The sequence below is a fragment of the Mastomys coucha genome, unplaced genomic scaffold (assembly GCF_008632895.1).
Source record: "Mastomys coucha isolate ucsf_1 unplaced genomic scaffold, UCSF_Mcou_1 pScaffold16, whole genome shotgun sequence".
Lineage (NCBI taxonomy): Eukaryota > Metazoa > Chordata > Mammalia > Rodentia > Muridae > Mastomys > Mastomys coucha.
In genome coordinates this window covers 101,499,663-101,521,448 of record NW_022196898.1, presented here as the reverse complement: position 1 = coordinate 101,521,448, position 21,786 = coordinate 101,499,663, and the positions used below count along the sequence as shown (strand labels likewise).

At 41.4% G+C, this 21,786-nt stretch overlaps 1 protein-coding gene across 6 annotated transcripts in view; it reads right to left on the bottom strand.

Moving 5' to 3' along the window:
- Slc44a5 (solute carrier family 44 member 5) overlaps positions 1 to 21,786 on the bottom strand; it is a 341,526-nt gene that overhangs the window by 266,169 nt on the left and 53,571 nt on the right. For 3 of the 6 annotated variants that reach the window (XM_031375927.1, XM_031375926.1, XM_031375929.1), the window contains exon 2: positions 5,301 to 5,384. The exons of the other annotated variants lie outside the window; for them this stretch is intronic. In XM_031375927.1, the coding sequence (XP_031231787.1) occupies positions 5,301 to 5,319 (19 nt within the window). In that variant the 5' untranslated portion in view covers positions 5,320 to 5,384. The remainder of the gene's footprint in view (positions 1 to 5,300; positions 5,385 to 21,786) is intronic. 6 annotated transcript variants of the gene reach the window in all.

Here is a 21,786-nt window from a genome sequence, read left to right as displayed (position 1 = left end):
TCCTGCTTTCATTACAAAATTCAAGTTCTTGGAATGCATCCTGCTCTTCAATGTGATAAGTATGGAATAATTCTTGAGAAGTCAAAAAGATTTGATTTAGGGTTACTTTTCAACTCTATGCCCATGGGCAAATTAGATCCCATATCCGAGTCCAAATCTTTTTTTTAAATTTACTCTGAAATAATCATAGTAGGAATTCAGTTCCTGTAACCTGAGGATTGAAAAAAATATACACAGAAAAACTGCCCAGTAAAATGCTTGGCCCACAACTAGAAATTAAATAAAAATTAATTTCATTTCTCCATTACACACATATATAATATATATAATACATGTGTAATGGAGAAATATATAAAGAATATATATTCATATATGTGCATATATATATATGTATATATATATATATATATATACAGAGAGAGAGTCAGTCAAGTTTTATTTTGAAGGTACATGTGGTGGCACTACCTGTAAACCTAGTGTTCTGTTAGCAGGAATAAATGGGTAATAGTTTTGAGGCAAACCTGGGTTACAGAGGAAGACCCTGTCTCAGAATACTGCTGGGTAAGGCCCAAGGCTAAGCGTGTCAATGTATTACCATATGACTGGACTTTGGATTTTGGATTGGAGACAGCTGCTATTCCTGTATGTAATGCCATGTGAAGTCTGGGTAGATTATACCTGTAATCACAGATCTGTGCAAACTGGTTCCATACTGAGGTTCTCCTTTTTGCTGGAGCTAGCTGCTATTTCATATCTGTTCTCATGACCCACACCATGGTGGAAAAGAAGGATGGTGTATCTCTTTTCTGTCGAATAATAGCACTGTTTTGTGGCTCTTATCTACCTTATTTGTATCACAGAACATATGGGTTCCAAAATTGTTCTCCTCTCAGCTCCCATTCCCATCTAACAACACCTGATTGTGGTTCCTAGTGTTGGAATCAAAGCATGCTATATCATATAGGGAGAAGACATGAATAATTTGGCAGATAAAAGGCAAGGAATACCTGTTACCTCCCTGAGAGAGTAGGCAGGGACAGTCCCATGGCCAAGAATAACAAGAGTATAAACCCACTATGTGTCACCAAAGGACAGACTATTGGGGAGGGAGAGAAGGAAGGAGGGAGAAGCAGGGAAGAAAGGAGAGAATTAAGGGTTTCACCCAACGTTTCCATTCTTTATTCAATCATTTGCCATTTTCTGAATGTGTTGAGAACTCAAACACTGTCATAGTCACTGTAGACACAAGTACATGCAGAACATTTTTTCTTTAGAATTCTGTTTCACAGGAAAGACAGCAAAGGATAAATAATTATAAGACAGTAACAAAATGCAGCTATAGTACACGTGATAAGGCCTGGGAGCCCAAAGAAATAGTCAACTAAGCAAAAATATGGTGATTCCTCAAGTTCTGAAATGGGACAGTGTTGGCATGTGTGATTAAAAATCAAAGCCAGATGTAGTAAACATAGAGTTATAAAGAAATAGAAAAAGAAAAATAGCAGTTGGGAGATGAAAGAAATGGGTCTAAGTCAACTGTCTTCGAGTTGAGGGGAAAGAGCTTTAGTCTGTACCTTCATTGGTGAGATCCTTGTGTTTAATTTTCATGACTTTTAGCTTCCTTATGAGTCCACCTGAACAGGTGAATTCCTATTTTGTACAACAACGGTATTTTCTGAGAGTATATATGACAGCTGGAAGGCACACATGCACAAACACACACACACATACACACACAGGGAGATGGGGAGGATGTTGGTTTAAACCTACAGATAAATGTAGATTACAGGAAGACAGGTTCTTGCTTATGTAAATATCTGTGACGTTAATTCCTAACTTTTGTAATGAGATGTCATTTTCCAAGCAATCTCCTAGCAGAAGAGTAAAAGCAAGACACATGGCACTTAGCAAAATTAAGATGTTAATGCACATAAATCCTCAGTGTGCTTTTGAGACACGCTGTAATGACTTCCTGTCTACTAAAGACATGAAAAGGGAATAGAGGCATTTCCACTTAGCTAAAGCAGCAAACCTGGGACACTGCTACTTTGAAAACCCAATTTAAATGTCTGTGAGCTTTGTTGCAAGCATACAACCTTGGGAACATAAAATTCACATCAATTTAAGGAAAATTTGTTATTTCTCCCTGAAGCAGTTTTTGGTGCTAAATACTTTGCCCAAGTCTCCTCTTCTTCGCTCTGACTTGAGCATTTCTTTGCTGCTGCTGGGCTACATGTTGGCTGGATCCATGTACAGGATGTGGGTAACCTTCCATGCGCTCTCCTCAGACACAGGAGCATAGCAGTCTGAGATACAGCAAGAGGCAGTGGCCTGCTCTAGATGCTGGGGCCAGGCCTACCCAGAGCACCTTCTCCCAACTATACTCAAGGTACACTTCTTATATACACCATAGCCCAACGAATTCAACAGGTATACTAGTGATGTCACCATTATCTATCAATCTACAATGGCATCAAAGTCACACAGTTAGAATTTTTCCTTACTGGAATTTCCCTTGTACTTTTTCCCCCCCACAGAATGAAAGCACATGAACAGAATAGTGTCTTAGTTATCTCTGTGGCCGTGATGAAACTCTGATGAAGGCAACTTAAAGGACAGTGTATTTTGGTAACACATTCCACCCTAGCAGGAGACAGGAGCAAGAAATGGGACCAGGCTATAAAGCCTTATTGCCTGGTCCCAGAAGTGGGAGCAGTCCGTACAGCCTTATTGCCTGGCCCCAGAAGTCGGAGCAGGCTGTACAGACTCATTGTCTGGCCCCATTTCTTTCCAGACTGCATCTCCTAAAACAGAGGTTCGCAGCTTTCCTAATGATGGGATCCTTTAATACAGTTCTTCATATTGTGGAGATCCCCGTGACGGTAAAATTATTTCATTGCTACTTCATAATTGTAATTCTGCTACTGTTATGAATAATAATGTAAATGCCTGATATACAGGATACAGACCCCAAAGGTGTTGAGAATGGCTGTCCTAAAGGCTCCACAGCCTTCCTAAACAGATCCACCACCTGGAGACCAAGAGTTCAAATACCCAAGCCGATGGCAACGTTTCTCATTCAAACCACAACAAATACAGATCTCTACTTAGAATTTCTATTCTGCCCACGTGCCCTTCTGTTCATTCTGTATAAATCCCTGGTAACTGTTTTTGATGAGTTTCCCTTATTTCAGAGGCCAGTTTAGCTCCACAGGTCACTTGTTGCTTACTGGTGTTTCCGGCTGACACTGGGGATGCAGGCGGTGACTCTGGCTCTACCGCGCTGCTCTGAGTGGGAAAGCTTTGCCCTTCAGCTCGAGACCTTGGTTAGAATGTAGGGACTTTGCTATAGATTTCTAATCAGCAAGCTTTCTTCACTGCGTGTATAAAAACTGCCCCCACAAAGGGGGATTTCACAGAGCAAAAGGCAGTTCAGAAAGGCAGCTCGGTCTCCCAGAATAGACAAGCTCCCAAGTCTGGGCCCCAGCACCAAAATGAAATATAAGACTCTTCATTAAGCAGGTTGAGCAAAGACTCAAAACCAAGGAAGGTGACTCATAAACACTAGAGAGAAAAATCGGAGATCAGCTTGAAGTCAAAAGGCCTGGAAACCGGTTACCCAGCCAGCATTCAGCCGAAGCTAACAGGAGCAGTAATTAGTGGGAGGGGGTTTTTCCGCCACAATGAAAATAGGATTTTATTTCCAATGGAGAAAGCTAGGCTGTGTCGTCTACATGATCTAATATTTGGAGAGGAGAGTTAAGTACTGATTAACAATCACCTGGCCTAGGAAACTGCCAAATTCCAACCACGTCCTGGTTCCTGAGCTCCAGCAGCCTGCTAGCTTGGTCCTGACCTGAGGAAGTCTTTTGCTCCAAGCAAGGCTAGGCAGGGGAGTAGTGCTATGTTTTCAAGCCACAAAAGCTGGTCTTAGCCATTGGTAGCCCTCATCTAACATACATAGATAGTAATGAAAACTGTCAGTTACTGAGCATACACACACCATTCACCATGCACAGTGACAAACATCAAAATCTCAGACTATGAAGTGGTTGCTATCCTTCCACTGAGGAGCAAAGACTTTTGAAATATCGAAATAATCGTCTCTAAGCATGTTAACAATACTGCATCTGTTCATTTAAAATGTCCTATAAGTTGGTCATTCAGCTTAGAATCAACAGTGTCCACTCTAGTAGGCATCTGATCTGTCCGAGCATCCCCTGTGATACGTGGCCAGGATGAGAACTGAGTCACCGAGCGGTGGTGGCGCACGCCTTTAATCCCAGCACTTGGGAGGCAGAGGCAGGCGGATTTCTGAGATCGAGGCCAGCCTGGTCTACAGAATGAGTTCCAGGACAGCCAAGGCTACACAGAGAAACCCTGTCTCGAAAACAACAAACAAACAAACAAACAAACAAACAAAGAGAAGTGAGTCACTGATCCCACCACCAGGCAAAGGGGCTCTGCAGCCTTCAAAGCTCATACGTGTATTATTCACGGGCTCGCAAGAGTCTTTCTAGACAGAGCTTTAGATCCTATTTTTAATAATTCTTTTAATCTTTTTAAAGTGCTCGGCCAGAGACCAGAGCTGTTCTCAACTTTAGGCTACATGTTCAGCATTTTACACATTCATTCCTACTTAAACCAGAGTTTTCATAGCAAGAGACAGACTTTCCCTCAGGAAGGAATAGCACTGGACCCGACAAAAGTAGCGCTTTCTTTCTTACCAAGTGAGTGGTGTCTCAAAACTCAAAGATCAAGTCTGAAGAAGGTACAGATGAGTGGGTTTGCTCTGTGTCTGCAAGGAGCCTTAACATCTAATCCTGGAGAGGGGGATGGTTTGAACTGGGGCAAGGCAGAAACCAGTGTCCTCACCCAACAAACAGCGCAAGCGCAGCATCTCTACGGAGCAACACGAGGCCCGTGGCTGGGACTCGAATCTTCTGATTCAGCACTAACAGCCTGGCCAGCCTGGCATGGCATAGCAACAGTGCTGGCTTCAGGGGAGCACAGCTCGCTTGCTCGCTCGCTGCTCGCTCGGGGACCTACCTTCACAAGCCTCACAGCTGTTGCTTGTATCCTCCGAAAACCCCTCTGCATTGGAACCCCAGTTCCCCGGGGAGGGAAGACACCCTCATCCTGTTTTAGGGTGTCAGGTAGAACAGAGCCACAATGTCTCGCTGCAGGCACTTAGGGGCAATGATACCCGGGTGCATAGTCCTGGGTCCACTTGTCATTAGGGAACATTGAACAAAGACAGGTATTTAACACAAAAAGGCTTAATTGGAGTAGATGGTTACCTGTGTCACTCATTAACATAAGAGGCTGTCTCTTCAGAAGGCCTGAACTGAATCACCGCAAACTTGAGTTGCTTAGAAAGGAGTCTGTGATAAAAACAAGTATGAAAATGGTTATCCGATGTCAGCGATCTTTCACTCATTGAAAAACAAGCTCTTAGGAATACACCCATTACCTCCCCGACCTCGGGTGTGTTTCCTAAAGCCCAGAGAGTTAACAAAGATAAACAAGAGGAGCAGCTTCTCTTTATTACAGAGCTGGAGCTGTGGGTAGCAGGCTGCTGAGTTCATCCCCGCTCTCCCACGCCCCACGAGGCACCTGGGAAGAGCACCCCAACCTTCGTGCCTCCTCTGCCTTTCATCCACATGAGCCTTTTGTTGAGCACTGACACTGATTTTTAAGTCTCGCTTGCATGCTGATTAACACATTCACTGGAGTGAACGGTGTCTGCTTTTCACATTAGCGAGCGCACCCTTGCCTTTGCGTTTGCTTTTGTGTTTGCGCGCGCGCAAGCGCGCGTGCGTACATGTGTGCATGTGTGTGTGTGTGTGTGTGTGTGTGTGTGTGTGTGTGTGTGTGTGTGTTTGCTTCTATTTTATGAGAAGAGTTTTTTCTATTTTTATTAACATACACTAATTATGTAAAATAATGAGTTTATGAATTTTCATATATGTAAGTAATGGAACCAGTACTGAAAAGTTTTGTTCTTTAGCCTTTCCGCACCTTTTTCCATGCTTATCTTTTAGCTTTCTGTTTTGACATAATTTAAGAAAAGCTACAAAAGTAACAGTTTCCAGGTGATGTTCTTCATCAGTTTTCAACCAGCTTCCCAGCACCTTCCATAACCACAGGATTGTTACCAAGAGTGCGGGTGTGTGCTCTGGCAAGCAGCAGAGCAGCTTCTCTTTATTGCAGAGCCAGAGCTGTGGGTAGCAGACTGCTGCGTTCATCCCCGCTCTCCCACGCCCCACGGGGCACTGTTCTGACAAAGCTGAAAGCACATGTCTTGTTTGCTGCTTTGAACATTGAACTTGATAGCATAAATATATCATTGAAAATTCTCAGAACACTGGGGCTCAGTAGTTAAGAATGGAACATTGCTCTTGCAGAGGACCCAAATTCGGTTTCTAGCTCCACATCTGGTGCCTCACAGTCTCCAGTAACTTTTGCTCAGGATCTAAACGTGCTCTCTGACTTCCACAGACACTCCACTCTCATGCACATACCCACACAGACAGGCACAAACGTACATACAACTAAAAATAAAATATTTTTTTTAAATCTTAAAAAAATGGTCAAAGGCTGGAGAGATGGCTCAGCAGTTAAGAGCACTGAATGCTCTTCCGAAGGCCCTGAGTTCAAATCCAACCACACAATGGCTCACAACCATCCATAATGAGATCTGATGCCCTCTTCTGGGGTGTCTGAACACAGCTACAGTGTATTTACATATAATAAATAAATAAATCTTTAAAAAAATTGTCATAATGCCCAAGTAAAGTCAAATGATATCAATGCATATATCACATAACTATCTCTGTGCCTTTGGATACGCAGATGGCTGAATGGGTTTTGTTGTTTGTTATTGAACAATCTAATTTCACAGACCAGAAACAGCCTGTCATTAAAATTACCATTGCATGCACTATTGGAGGTGGACACTTCTGTGCTTACTATTTTTACCTCATTCTCTGTAGGCTGTTCATGTCGGCCCTTCTGCACACATGCTTATCTAAACATGTTTCTTACATGTTTGTGTAAACCATACATATCGGGGGTATTGAACTTTAAAATCAAAGATGAAAATTTGTGTTTGATATTGGCCTTTGACTGTTTTGCTGTCCCTTTAATAATATAAACCAATTATGGCAATTAAAAACAAAATATCTTTTTTGTAGCAATTTGGAGATTGTAAGATGTTTTTACGAAATTACGACTCCATCCCCTCACCGGTGCTCCCAAACAGAGACCTGCCAAACATGATGTGTTCAAGATGCAACTCACGGGAATTCTAAGAATTTCTGTTAAGAAGGGGTTGATGTCTTGTTCAAACATGACCAGGACTGTAAGAAGGGCTGATGAGATGGCCCTGTGAGTGACACATCTTCACATACGTGGTCACCTGCATCAGGCTCCATAGTAGGACACAACTAATTCCTGAACTTGTCCTTTGACCTCCTGCCCTTTGACCTCCACACAAGTGCCATGGCACACACGTGTCCAAACATACATATACATACAAAATAATAATAATAAATAAAATTTTAAAACTAAGATGATCAAAGGAATCTCATGTCTAACAATGATGGCAAGCCATTACCAGTCAAAGCAAGCCGTCAGTTTGCACCACACGCACTCTATTGTTACCCTTAGACTATTTCTTTATGGGCTTACATAACTAAACCAAAATCATACATTCTTCTGTTATTATACATTGAAAGTCAGAAGGGTGTGTTATGCTTCTGTGATACAAAATAGCTTAAGAGTCCTATTGCACCCCAACTCTGTGGGGCAAGTGGACCCTGTCACCAGACAGAAGTGTGGCCTTGTTGGAGGAAGTATGTCACTGTGCGTGTGGGCTTTAAGACCCTTGTCCTAGCTGCCTGGAATCTAGTCTTCTCCTAACAACCTTCATATGTAGAACTCTTAGCTCCTCCTGCACCATGCCTGCCTGGATGCTGACATACTTCCACCTTGATGATAATGGACTGAACCTCTCAACCTGTAAGCCAGCCCTGAAGTGGAAACATCTAGTTTCTTTGGAAAGCCAATTATGTCAAATGATATTTTGCTGGGGCACACAGGTGAAAGGATGTTTTGATATAACAAACATGAGAAAGGACCCATGATGAAGGACTATAAATACGACCCCACAGACAGTGGGAGGTGAGCTCTGAGCATTGATTTGGTTTATTCCACCTCTCTATTCTCACTAAGGACAAGCATGTATTGGTTTGCCTTACATAGTGTTGTTGAACTCAACTTGTGGTTGTGGTAACACTGCCATTGAAAGGAACTCTCCCAAGAACTGCTCGTGAGGCTCCTGCTTCTGTGAGCTTGTGTGAGCTTGCTGCTTCTGTGGCCTTGTATCACACTAGTTGGTAAGCCTTTCAGTTTCTTAGGATTGAACTGCAGCTGCTGGTTCATGTGTGGTGTCTGCCTGCCCAGAAAACTGGTCTGCAGCTGCTGGTTCATGTGTGCTGTCTGCTTGCCCAGAGGACTGGTCTGCAGCTACTGGTTCATGTGTGCTGTCTGCCTGCCCAGAGGACTGGTCTGCAGCTGCTGATTTGTATTTGGTGTTTGCTATGGGACTGAACTGCTGCCAAAGAAGACTGAGCATGCCCCCAAAGAACAATTGATGAACAGGTCCACTTCCCCCATATCCTAATAACTTTTCTTTTCCACTACCTCTTCTGGGTGGTGGGCTTGAGGAGAGGTTGAACCCTTATTAAAAGTAGGTTGCAAAAATGTATGCCCACACAGCCCCAATTAAATGTCCTTATAAGAGTTGCCTTGGTCATGGTGCCTGTTCACAGCAGTGAATCCATAACCAAGACACATGTGATTTGTCTTTCTACATGAACATGTACATCCAACCACATGATAATACACTAACACTCGCTAAAATACAACACATTAACATGTACATGCAAACACTGATTGCATACTACACTAAACCACAAGGACGTGATAAACACATTAACATATACACACACACACAAAACCACACATGCACCACAAAATCCTTCCTGAGCCATTCCTAGTTACTTCCAGAACTGTATTTATCCACATACACTTTGTTTCCTAACACAGGACATTTGTGTAACCCAGCGATCTACTGCACAGTCTGTGTTCACATATCTGTAGTAGCTCCAATAAGTCCTTTGTCAAAATTTTTCTGACCTTAATCTAGGCTTACACATGACATGTTAATCATGTCTTCTCTGTCTCCTGCATCTGGAATGCTTTCATACTTCATTTTTAATAACACTGGATATTTTCAAAGCAGCCAGGTAGTTATTTTAAAGGATGCTTCTTTGGCCTCATATCTCTACTCAGTTATATTAAAACAACGTGTTTTCAAGAGGAGTACTGAATACATAGTGTGAATCGTGTCTCGGCTCTTGACATCAGAAGTCACCTCAAGTTACCCCACCATTAAGATTAACTTTGAACCACCCACAAGGTGATGCTGGTCCACTATAAACATTTGTCACTGTTTAATAAGCAGTCTTTGGTATGAACTTTGATAACATGTAAATCTTTTATTCTGTAAGTTTAGTATCTGCCAGTTGTTCTTAGGAATCAACAGTTGCAAAATAGCAACTGTCAGCCTTCCACGTTCCATCCACGTTTACCACTCGATACAACCGTCCATTTCCTGACAGCGCCCCTCAGCTGGTGACTATTCTCTGTGGGTCCACATATGAGACTTGGTGAGGAAGAATATCTGAGACTGTTTTTAACCATCATCATATTTTCATTCAGTTTTGCATCACAATGTGTAGAGTCCACTGCTCACACTGCCCAGATGAATCATTTCCTACTTCACAAAATGTTGACTGAACCTTCTTACTCTTGCTTCAGAATTCTAATTATAACCTAAAACCAGTACTATCTTATTGCAATGTTTGGATACCCAGTCCTGAAAACTGACTCCTGCTAAGAATCTTAAGAGTGTGCCTGTTTTAGTCAGGGTTACTATTGCTGTGATGAAACACCATGGCAGAAAGCAACTTGGGGAGGAAAGAGTTTACTCTACTTATGCTAGCATATTGCTGTTCATCATTGAAGGAAGTCAGATCAGGAACTCAAGCACAATAGGAACCAGGAAGCAGGAGCTTAATTTGGAGGCCATGGAGGGGTGCTGCTTATTGACTCATGGCTTGCACAGACTGCTTTCATCTAGAATCCAGGACCATCAGCCCAGGGATGGCACCACCCACAATGGGCTGGGCCTTCCACCATCAATCACTAATTTAAAAAATTCCCCAGAGGTTTGCCTGTGGCCTGATCTTAATGAGGCATTTCTCATCGAGGCTCCTTCTCTCAGATGACTTTAGTTTCTGTCAAGTTGACATGAAACTATGCAGCACAGAGCCTCCACCCCATTTTGTTGTTTCCTACTGTCTGAAAGAATAAGAAAAATTTAGACTAATTCTATAAATTGAGGACTAATTTCCTCACATGCTGCTAGTTTAATTTCGCATTCAAGATTCAAAATGCTTGGTGAATGACTGGCCTTTTAACTTCATTTCAATGAAAAGAAGCTTTTCTAACTTTCTAAAACTTAGAGACCTTTTGTTTAGTATTAATCAACCACTGTGCTAAAAATAATGTAGGCTATTTTCTGCTAATGCTATTGAAACATTTCTAAAGCACTTATTTCTGAGGTTGCATTTTAGTTACAAGTCCTAAATACACAGTTTTTCAGAGGCAAACAACAAAGTAGAAAGTGCTCTTCCATCAAAAGAGGGCTAATGAAAACTCACACTTCACAAAACCATTCACCAAAAGATCAAAAAAAATGGCCAACATCAATTGCACACAGCAAAAATACTTAAAGCTAAGGCTTTATGGGTCACAGATCTTCGGAGCAAGAAAAGACTTTTGCTGATTACATGTGGCTCGGTGATGTCACTTTGCAAATGGAGACACTGAAGCAAGGAGTCTTGGCATGACTTGAGCCAGTAGTAGGGCAAGCAGGTAAGGACAATACATTAAGTAAAAGTGTAAGCATTAAGTCAGTGATCTGGAAGCCATGGGCTCATACCATCACCAGAGGCTGGTCAGGCCCTGCCTGGCTCCTTAGATTCATGTCCTTCTCCCTCCTGCATAGTAAAGGGACTACGATTGAGCATCATTCCTGTCATCATGCACATGTAATCAGTGAAAGTCTTTTCTTGCTCTGAAGATATTTGACCCATAAAGCCTTAGTTCCAAGTATTTTTGCTGTGTGCAATTGATGCTGGCCAGTTTTTGATCTTACTGGAAGGTTCCTCTGCTCCCTTGGGCATCCAGACACATGGCCACCATGTTCATGGTCTCATTAGCCACAATGGCTAACCCAGATGTCTATCAGCTGATGTATTTCCAGAAGAAATGAATCATAGAGACAGAAGACAGTTTACACGTTTCCAGAAGATGGCTAGGATGATCAGGTCAACCTAAATGGATGAGGGCATCCTTGGAGGTCATGAGAACGTGCTGGAATTGAAGGCTGCAATGGCTGCAAACCATGAGTATGCCAACAGACATGTATAACTGTGTACATTTTAAAGGGTTGAAATGATTAAACTTATATTAGGCAAGCATTACATCAATATAAACACTATTCTCAGGACAAGAGACTGATCAATAGGGAAGTCAGATGAGCTGGGTCAGGGGTGGTAATCCACAACTGCACTAGGCACAGATGGAAAGGTGAAAAAGGGGGAGAGACCCACCATGCATTTGAGAGGGAAACATCTGGGAGGGCAGCAGACACAAGCTGCTGATGTCAAGAACAGAGGTCAGGAGAAACCAAGAGATGAATCATTACTCAGACACTCTCAGCTGGAGGAAGAATAAATTTCAAGAAGAAATCAAATGTGCAACTATGGACATATTAACCCTAGAGGGCCCAATGTATGCAGCTCTCTGTTAAGAAATGATTGTCTAGGCATATTATTTTAATTGATATGCATTTATATCTACCAGCTACAAAAGCAAAATGTTAAGGGTGGTTATAGAAATAAAATTGGAAATTCATGTAATATTCTTAATTAGTTCCTCAACCACGGTCAATCCTCTAATAATGATATGACCATGTTATGTCACAAACAATGCCCTGTCTGTCACTGTGGTTATTCCATATGTGACATCTCTGTCCCTCCTCCCTAGCATGAGGATGCTCAGCCATTCCAGAGTCCAATAATTTTGTACAAGGTTTCAGGCCCTCCAAATTTGTTCATGACTGCTGTAATCTGAACTGTACTAAGGGTAGAGCCTGGACAGGATCCCTTAGGCAAGTGAGCGCATCTCCATAGTGGAGTGGCACACCGGGCTCTAGCACAGCATCACAACTTCCTTATAAAAAGCATCCGACTCACTTTCCTCTAATCCTCTACTCCCTCGGCATCCTGCAACCCTTAATTTTATTTCCCTGAGCTTCCTCTCCCATAGGGACTAACACATGCTGGCAGGCTGACAGGAGCATTCTAGTCTACTTGGCAGCTAATCTCCCCGTACAGTTTGTAAAAGGATGCTCTGGTCCATAATCAGACTGGTGTAAATTTGGTTGGAACGAATCAATTTGCATGGCCTGTTAACCTCTTGGTGACCACACTTACCCACTTTAAGAGGCTGAGCAAGGATGTCCCCTGAGGAGCAGCCCACACACTAGGACACCAGGCTGGAAGCAGTCCTCCAGATTTGACAGGGCACTACTTCACAGAGTTATGGCAAACATTAGTAAGTACACAGTCGTTCCCAGAATACTTTAGAGTCTAGAGTAATGCTCCTTTTTGCATTAAACCACATGTTCTAGTGTCATTTATGTTGCTGTGATAAAATACTAGGACAAAAGGCAACTTAGGGGAGAAAGAAGATTATTTCATTTTACAACTCCAGGTTATAGTCCACCATAATGGGCAAGTCAAGGCAGGAAATTCAAACTGTTAGCCATATCCCATCCATAGTCAAGAGCAGAGAGAAATGAATGCATGTATACTCGCTTGTGCTCCTTGATTTCTCCACTCTTATACAGTTCAAGAGCTACTACCTAGGGAATAGTACAGCCCACAGTGGGCATGTCTTCTCACATGAATTAGAATAATCCCCCACCCCATAGACATTTACCCAAAGTCTAACCCAAGGTAGACAATCTGTTACTGAGACACCCTACTCAGGTGATATTAAGTTGTGTCAAGCTGACAATGTTATTACACCAAGTATGGAAATCTTCCAAATGACTGAATTACTACAAAATGTCCCCTAGTCTATATCATAGTATCTCATTAATCCTTCTCCAGCCTCCAAAGGGTTTCCTTCGTGCTTTCCTTTCAGCCATTACCTTGTGAAATTAGCTGTCTTGAGGGTCTGTCCCTTAGTAAGACCTTAAAGAAGGTATTAGTGCCGTGAGCACATGGCCTGTAGTTGTCATGTAGTCTTTCTCTATGTCAGTCTTCTCCGGCCACTAACTATGACTCAGCAGCACACCGTGCAAAGTCAATGTCTTTGGTGGTCTCTGCAGCTCTACTAGCCTGTACTGACGACCATATCCTTAGCACACGGCACTGAGGAGGCACTATGACACTGGTGCTGAGCTGCGGAATACAAGTATGAGCACCACATTCTGCTTACAAACCTCATAAATAAGCCAAAATTTACAATAAAGAAAAGAAGTCACTAACAATATAAAAAACACTTAAAGTTCTATTTAAAGGCAAGATGACAAACACGTTTATAATTTACAGGTTAAGGACAAGATTTCAGAGGGTATTCTATGAGTCACCCTCAACACCGTCATAAGTGAATGAGGAAATGTGCCAACCAGGTGGCTAAAAGCCAGAAACTTTATATGTACAAAAGTAGACTTTCTGAGTTTCCTGGATGGAGTCATTGTTCATTCAAACTCTTAACTCTTACTGCTCTGAAAACTTGCTTCAGTGACTAATTCAACAAATGTGTCCATGTTGAATTCCTACAGCTCTGAAGAAATGATGACACCCTTCAGTGCTGTCATCACAGGCTTGAGAGAGAGTTCTACCTCAGGCTCTGAGATTCTGAGGTGGCCATAACTTTCTACCACGCCCATCCCATAGTTGTGGGTATATAATACTTGTTAATGATAACTCCCCCATCCCTTTCACTTTCTCTAATAAAAGCTTAACAAATTGAGATTTCCAAAAATTCTATTTCAGTATATCACAGTTGGCACGTAGAATACAGCCTGAAAATGGACACTGCCACACTGTGAATGAAAAACACCGCTTGCAGAAGGAGTGCATTTTCTTTTCCAATAAATCACATGTGTTTTCCAGAAAACAAACAAACAAACAAGCAAAAACAAATAAACACCTGGGTTTGCTATAATTTGAATTAGCAACCATGGAGATGGAGAGGATATTAGTGACATATTGGCTTCCGATCTTTTATTTGTTCGTTTTAGAGAGATTTTTATTATAGACTCATATGTGGGAGTTTAAGAGGAAGAAGTGAAAAGATGAGAGGAGAGTCAGGAAGGGAAAGAAGAGGGGATGGGAGGGAAGGGGAGGGGAGGAGAGCAGGAGGAGGGGGAGAAGAGGAGGAGGGGGTGGGAGGGAAGGGAAGGGAGGAGAGCAGGGGAGGGGAGAAGAGAACGAGGAATACGCACATGAGGATTTTTTTATCTCTTGGGAGAGAGCTCATATCTCTTGAGCAGACAGGAGAGAGTGAAAACAGATGGGAAGGGAACTTGCAGCCTAACTTCACTCCTCATCCACTTTTCCTCTCCTGAGGCTTTGCAGACAGCACCAGTTCCTGGGTGTCCCCTGGTGAGAGTGTTCTTCTTCTGTTAGGCTAATGTTCACATTCTGCACATGAGCAGGACACAGAGAGCAGGGTAGCACCTTGAACATTTCAACAGGAAAGAGGCTATGACCTGTATTTAGGCTTTAGTATTTCCAAGGCTCCTTCTTTCCAGTCATTTGTAGCTATGAGATCAAGTAAGGCACATCACACATTTGTGCACACACCCTGTGCCCAGTACTGATCACTTAGGATGTGCGCAGTTTACTTAGGAATTCAGTAATTATAAAAAGCATTTTGTTACATGTAAAATAAGATGACTAGGTTACTAGTACTAATCTATTAACATACAATATTTGATCAGCAAGTAAAACATTATGAACCAATTTTTCAATTGAGATTACTAAACTTAGGGCCAACAAGGTGGTTCAGTGGATAAATTCATTTGCCACCAGACTTGACAACCTGAGTTCAATCATCAAGTCCCACAGAGTGGAAGGAGACGGTGACTCCCACAGGATAGCCTCTGATCTCCAGAACTACACTATGGCACACGTATGTGCACATGTACACACACTTGCATACACATGCAGATAAATATAGTAAAGATATTATAAATCGCTAGAATTCAATTATATCTTGGTATACTCTCACAGCTCATAGATAATAGTATCCATTCACAGGGTCAGTAATAAACTAAAACATAATTCTGTCCTCAGAAATTGTACAGCCTATTAGTGAAGGAAATGTGATAACTGTTTATGTGGTTGGCATCTGAAATGATCTTTCAGCTTCTACATGATTTCCTTCCCTTTACTTCTTCTTTAGTAGTAAAGGTGTGGGTAGTTCTCCCCTAAGGAAGGCATACGCATATCTGGGTAAATCTAACTTTAGTCTGAACACCTCTTTTTCTCTTAATCCTTGTGCCTATATTAAAATATCTTTAATAAAATTCCCAACTCTACAGTTGCGGTTGCTTCTGCAAATAATGTTCTCCAACTGTGTAGGGCGTGTACCTGCTCCAAGTGTTAGAGCTTCCACAGTGTAAGCGTTGCAGTTCTGAGGGGAAAGCGACCCCCATAGAAATGCTGCGGGACTAAGGGAAAGACTTCCTTAGTAGAAGTGTAACCGCTCTGAGGGAAAAGGCATCCAGGCAGGTTGGAGCCAAGGAATACCACCAAGTCACACTACACAACAACTTGCACACAAGAGACTTATTGGGAGGAGAAAATCTAAACGGGTGGCTTCCTCTGCTCGGGTGAGAAGCAGCAGCGAACTGACCAGGAGGCAGGCTTTGTACAGGGTGTCTTGAGGGGCAGAGTTTTCCAGGGCAGTGATATCCAAGGTGGGAACTGGTGGAATTTCAAGACAAGCCCAGGGATTGTTGGATTTTAATGGGTTTTCAAACTGGGCATGGTATCAGACCTTTTACCCTACAACAGGGGCTGAGAGCATAGTTACTGGACTACACATTTGAAATTGCTGCAATCTAGTTGCAGTTGGGCATTACAAATATTTCAAGTAAAAGAGAAGTAGAATTTGAGTTTTTGCTAGAGCAATGCTCAGTATTAGGAATGCTTGGTGCTCTCGCAAAGAGGGTTAAGTTCAATTTGCAACACCCATGTATGTGGCTCACAACCACCTGTAACTCCAGATACAGCGATCCAATCCCCTCTTCTGGCCTCAGCACACATGTGGCATACATACACAACACATTCACACACACACATAAATTAAATCATTTTAAAATTTCAACCAATGGAATAACCCCAGATGTGAAGTCCAAATGCAGACATAAAAGGAACATGAAAGAATCCAGATAAAAGAGAACCACTGCACAGCAGCAATTTCCAATGGAAACAATCACAGGAAATGCAAAGAACTCAAAAGCATAAGGATAAGAAGGTTTAGTGAAATCAAGCAGGATACAAATCAACTCCTAACTTAATGTGAAATGAATACAAATAAACAGCTGAATAGGATAAGGAAGTCAATATAGGATATTAAAGAATAATTCAATAAAAGATAAAAATAGTGCAAAGGTCTAATGGAAGTTCTAGGATTTCATTAAGCCATTCAAAATACTCCCTAGAAGTCTTGCCAATAGAGCAGATCATGTGAAGACTGAACATCAGGGCTGGAAAACAAGGCAGATGGGTTAGAATATCTAGTAAGAGACAAAAGACAAAATAAAATGAGCAGACATATGAGTTCTATGAGAACCATTGAAAGGTCAAATTTACAAATTACAAACATAGAAGGAGAGTGCTGTTTAATAGTTCCCTCCAAGATTGAAACATCATTTTCTCAGGTAAGTTCCTTAATCAGGAAGGTAAACCAAAAGAACTTCAGGAAGTCCCTGAAACTGACCAGATTCTTTAGGCTTCTCCCTCCCAGAGTAAATAAGCTAGCTGCTGAGAGTCATACTTGGAGAGCCAAGCTTCAAAAGGGATTCATTCTCAAATGAACCAAGCTGCAAAGATTCAGACAAGCTACACAGAAGACTCTGATGCCAGACTGGTTGCTGGTAAAAAAAGTCAGAAACCACTTGAGATGCCTTGAAGGGGTTTAGACCAACTGAGTCACTTGGAAAGGACACTATCTAACCTGTTAGCTGCATGTGCTCCAGGTTCCCAAATTTTATGAGCTGTCACCCATGCTGGGGTGGACTCTGTCTTTGATACAGCTGTCTTTGAATCAAGAATTAGGGTTTAGGTTAGAGCTAGAGCTAAGATAGGGCTAGAGTTAGGATTCAACTTCTGTAAGTAACCTCTAACCCATATTCCTCTAAGCCAGCCCAATAAAACTCATTGGTTTACCAACGAGTTAGACTTTGGTAGTATCCATACTTTGGTCTGTTATGGGCTCCCCAAGAAAAAAAATTGTCACACAATATGGAGGAACTTTGTGCTGAACACATAAATTTATATTCAATAAAATCAGACGAGTCCCCAGATCTAGAGAAAGAGATGATCATTTTGATCCAGGAGGAATTTAGAAGGCTAGGCAAGTCTAGAAAGGAAACTTCCTATGCCATACTATAGTTAAAACAGTAAGAACAGAGAACAATGAAAAGGTTTGAATGCTGTTAGAGAGAGGCACTAAACCACATACAAAAGGCAAACTACCAGAGTTACATCAGAGTTCTAAACAGAATCCATAAAAGTGAGGACAGCATGAACTGAAAGACAACAACTGTCAACCCATATTATTATAGCCAACCAAACTATCCATCACAATTTAAGGACAATGAAAACCCTTCCATGATAAACAAGAACTAACAGAATTCATGACCACTAAGCCAGGCGTGCAAAATGTATTTGAAGGATCTTCTGCACTTACAAGAAGGTTGAACATACCCGTGATGCTGGATTAAAGAGTAAATCCTGCTAGAAGAGCAGCAAAGCAAGTAAGAGAAAAACACCAATGCTATAGAAATCAGTAAACACCTATCAGTAACAGCTTCGGATGTTACTGGTTCCAGTTCACCACTCAAGAGACAGACTAACAAGTGGAATTTTAAAAAGCAGCTCCATTAGTGTGGTGTTTCCAGTAAAACACCTCCCCAGCAACAAAGACAGACATAATCTTAGACTGAAAGGCTCAAACAAAGCAATCAAGGCAAATGGAGCTAGAAAGCATGTAGATTTGTCTATTGTAACATATGACAAAACAAATACCAAGCCAAAACTGATCTGAAGAAATAAGAGAAGGTCTCTTCATAATGATTAAGGTGGCAGTACATCAAGAGGATATTATACTTCTGAACATCTGGCAAACCCTCAGAGAGTCTAACCAAATAAAAGGTGGTGGACACCCTAATTAATAAAATCAGAAATGAAAATGGAGACATCACAGTAGACACCAGTGAAACTCATAAATCATCAGGACATGTTATTAAAAAGTTACAACCCAGGGCTGGAAAGATACCTATGTGGTTAAGAGCATTTGCTGCTCTTACAGAGGACCCATATTCAGTTCCAAGCATCCACACAGCACCTTACAAGATCAGTAACTCCAGTTTCAAGACATACAATTCCCTCTTCTGGTCTCTGTGGGCACCAGACCCAACATGGCGAACACACATTCATGAAGGTAAAACATTCATTTACATAAAATAAAAAGAAACAAATCTTTTTTAGAAGCTTATCTCCCAATAAATTGAAAACTCTAAAACAAATAGATGAATTTGTAGACAGAATTAGCCCACAAAAATTAAGTAGAGATAAAGAATTTAAACAGATCCATGATAAACAATGAGCTTCAGGCAGTAATGAAAATATATTGTCCAGTAAGAACACTTCAGACAGACTTGTGGCTGAACTGTCAGACTTTTACAGAGGAAAGGCAGAATTTCTCAAACTACTCCAAAAAATAAAAAAGGCTATCAAACTCATATTACAAAGCCAATGTTAGTACTCTACTGCCAAAACCAGATAAAAATAGAATCAAAGACAATCTCTTGACTAATTATACATGCAAAATTTCTCAATAAAATTAGTTATAGATGAATTTAACTGCACATAAAAAAAAATCACTACCATGTTGGCTTCATTCCAGGCATTCAAGACAGTTCAACACATACAAATCAATAAATGTAATGTATCACATAAGTAGACTCAGGAACAGAAAATATATGATCAATTCAATAGATACAGAAAAAGATTTTTACAAAATCCAACATTCATTCATGAAAAAAAAAAGCCCTGAAGGAGGAGATAATAAAAGTTAACATACATCAGCATAATAAAAGCCATACGTGAGAAACCTTTGGCACCATCATACTAAACCTGAGAAATCTCAAACATTTCCACTAAAATCAGGAGCATAACAAGGATACCTACTCTCTCCACTCTTAGTCAATCCCATGGTCGAATTCTTAGCTACAGAAACAAGAGAAAGAAATTAAAGTAATACAGATGGGCCAAGAGCCTCTCCTCCCAATGATGACTGACTAGGGCATCCTCTGCTATACATATTGGTGCTGGAGCCATGAGTCCCACCATGTGTACTCTTTGGTTGGTGGTTTAGTCCCTGGGAGCTCTGAGGGTACTAGTTAGTTCATATTGTTGTTCATCCTAAGGGGCTGCAAACCCTTCAGCTCCTTGGGTCCTTTCTCTAGCTCCTTCATTGGGGACTCTGTACTCAGTCCAATGGATGGCTGTGAGCCTCTACTTCTACATTAGTTGGGCACTGTCAGAGCCTCTCAGGAGACAGCTATATCAGGCTCCTGTCAGCCAGCACTTGCTGATATCGACAATAGTGTCTAGATTTGATTATTGAATATGGGAAGGATTCCCAGGTGGAGCAAGCAGTCTCTAGATTGTCCTTCCTTTCAGTCTCTGCTCCATAGTGAATCTCTGCAACTCCTTCCATGGGCATTTTGTTCCTCCTTTTAAGAAGGAGCGAAGTGGGGCTGGAGAGATGGCTTAGCGGTTGAGAGCACTGACTGCTCTTCTGAAGGTCCTGAGTTCAGATCCCAGCAACCATATGTTGGCTTACAACCATCCATGGTGAGATCTGATTCCCTCTTCTGGGGTGTCTGAGGACAACTACAGTGTACTAACATATAATAAGTAAATAAATCTTTGGGAAAAAAAGGAGTGAAGTATCCACATTTTGGTCTTCCTTCTTGAGTTTCTTGTGGTTTGTGGATTGTACTTTGTGTATTCCAATCTTCTGGGCTAATATCCACTTATCAGAGAATGCATACCATGTGTGTTCTTTTGTGATTGGGTTGCTTTATTCAGGATGATATTCTCCAGATCTATTTCCCTGAGAATTTCATAGATTCATTGTTTTTAATAGCAGAGTAGTACTCCATTGTGTAGATGTACCACATTTTCTGTATCCACTCCTCTGTTGAGGGACATCTGGGTTGTTTCCAGTTTCTGGCTATTATAAATAAGGCTGCTATGAACATAATGGAGCATGTGTCCTTATTACATGTTGGAACATCTTCTGGTGCCCCAGTGTAGGGGAATGCCAGGGCCAGTAAGCAGGAGAGGGTGGGGTGGTAAGCCGGGGGTGGGGGGAGAGAAACAGGGTTTTTTGTTTTGTTTTGTTTTGTTTTGTTTTTTTATTTCTTTTTTTCGGAGGGGAAACTAGGAAAGGAGATATAGTATAACATGTAAATAAAGAAAATATCTAATAAAAATAAATTAATTTAAAAAAACAGATGGGAAAAGATGTTGGTTATTCTGTCTGCAGAAGATAGGATTCTGTACTTAACAGGCATTAAAGAGACACCAGAAAACCCTCAGAACTGACCAACACTGTCATAGAAAGTGGATAAAAAGTTAACCTTCAACAATACACGGAGAAATAGAACAATAAACCCATGCCATTCACAGTAGCCTCAAAGCTATGTGATTTGATCCCTTGGGGCGCATCTAACTTGGGAAATCAAATGTGTCTACAATTAATTTTAAGATGCCAAATGAGTGAAGAAGACTCTAGAAGATAGGAAGACCTTCTGTGCTCATGGTTTGATAGTCTTAATGTTGTAAAACTGGCTATATGATTGAAAATAGTCTATAACTTCAATGCAATTCACATTAAAACTATGATGTAAGTCCCCACAGAAAAGAAAGACCCATCCTAAAGCGTATAAGGACGCATAAAAATGTCCAGATAACCAAAGCAAACCTGAGCAGAGAAAACTCCGAATGAGTGTATACTGCTCTTGTAAAGGACACAAGTTCAGCCCCTGACACCCATGGAAGGAGACCACCAGCTCCAGGGTATCAGATCCCTCTGCCGCATTCCACAGGCACCTGCACTTGCAGGCACACACCCACATACATGCTCTCACATGTGCACGCGTGCTCTCACATAAACAATTTAAAATAGTAAAAATACAAATCTTAATTTACGTGATCAAGATACCACCACCCCATATTTAAAGCAGTACTACAGAGCCATAATAACAAAACCAGCCTGGTATAAAATAGACATCCTTATCAATGAAACCAAAATAAGAATAAAATACTTATTATG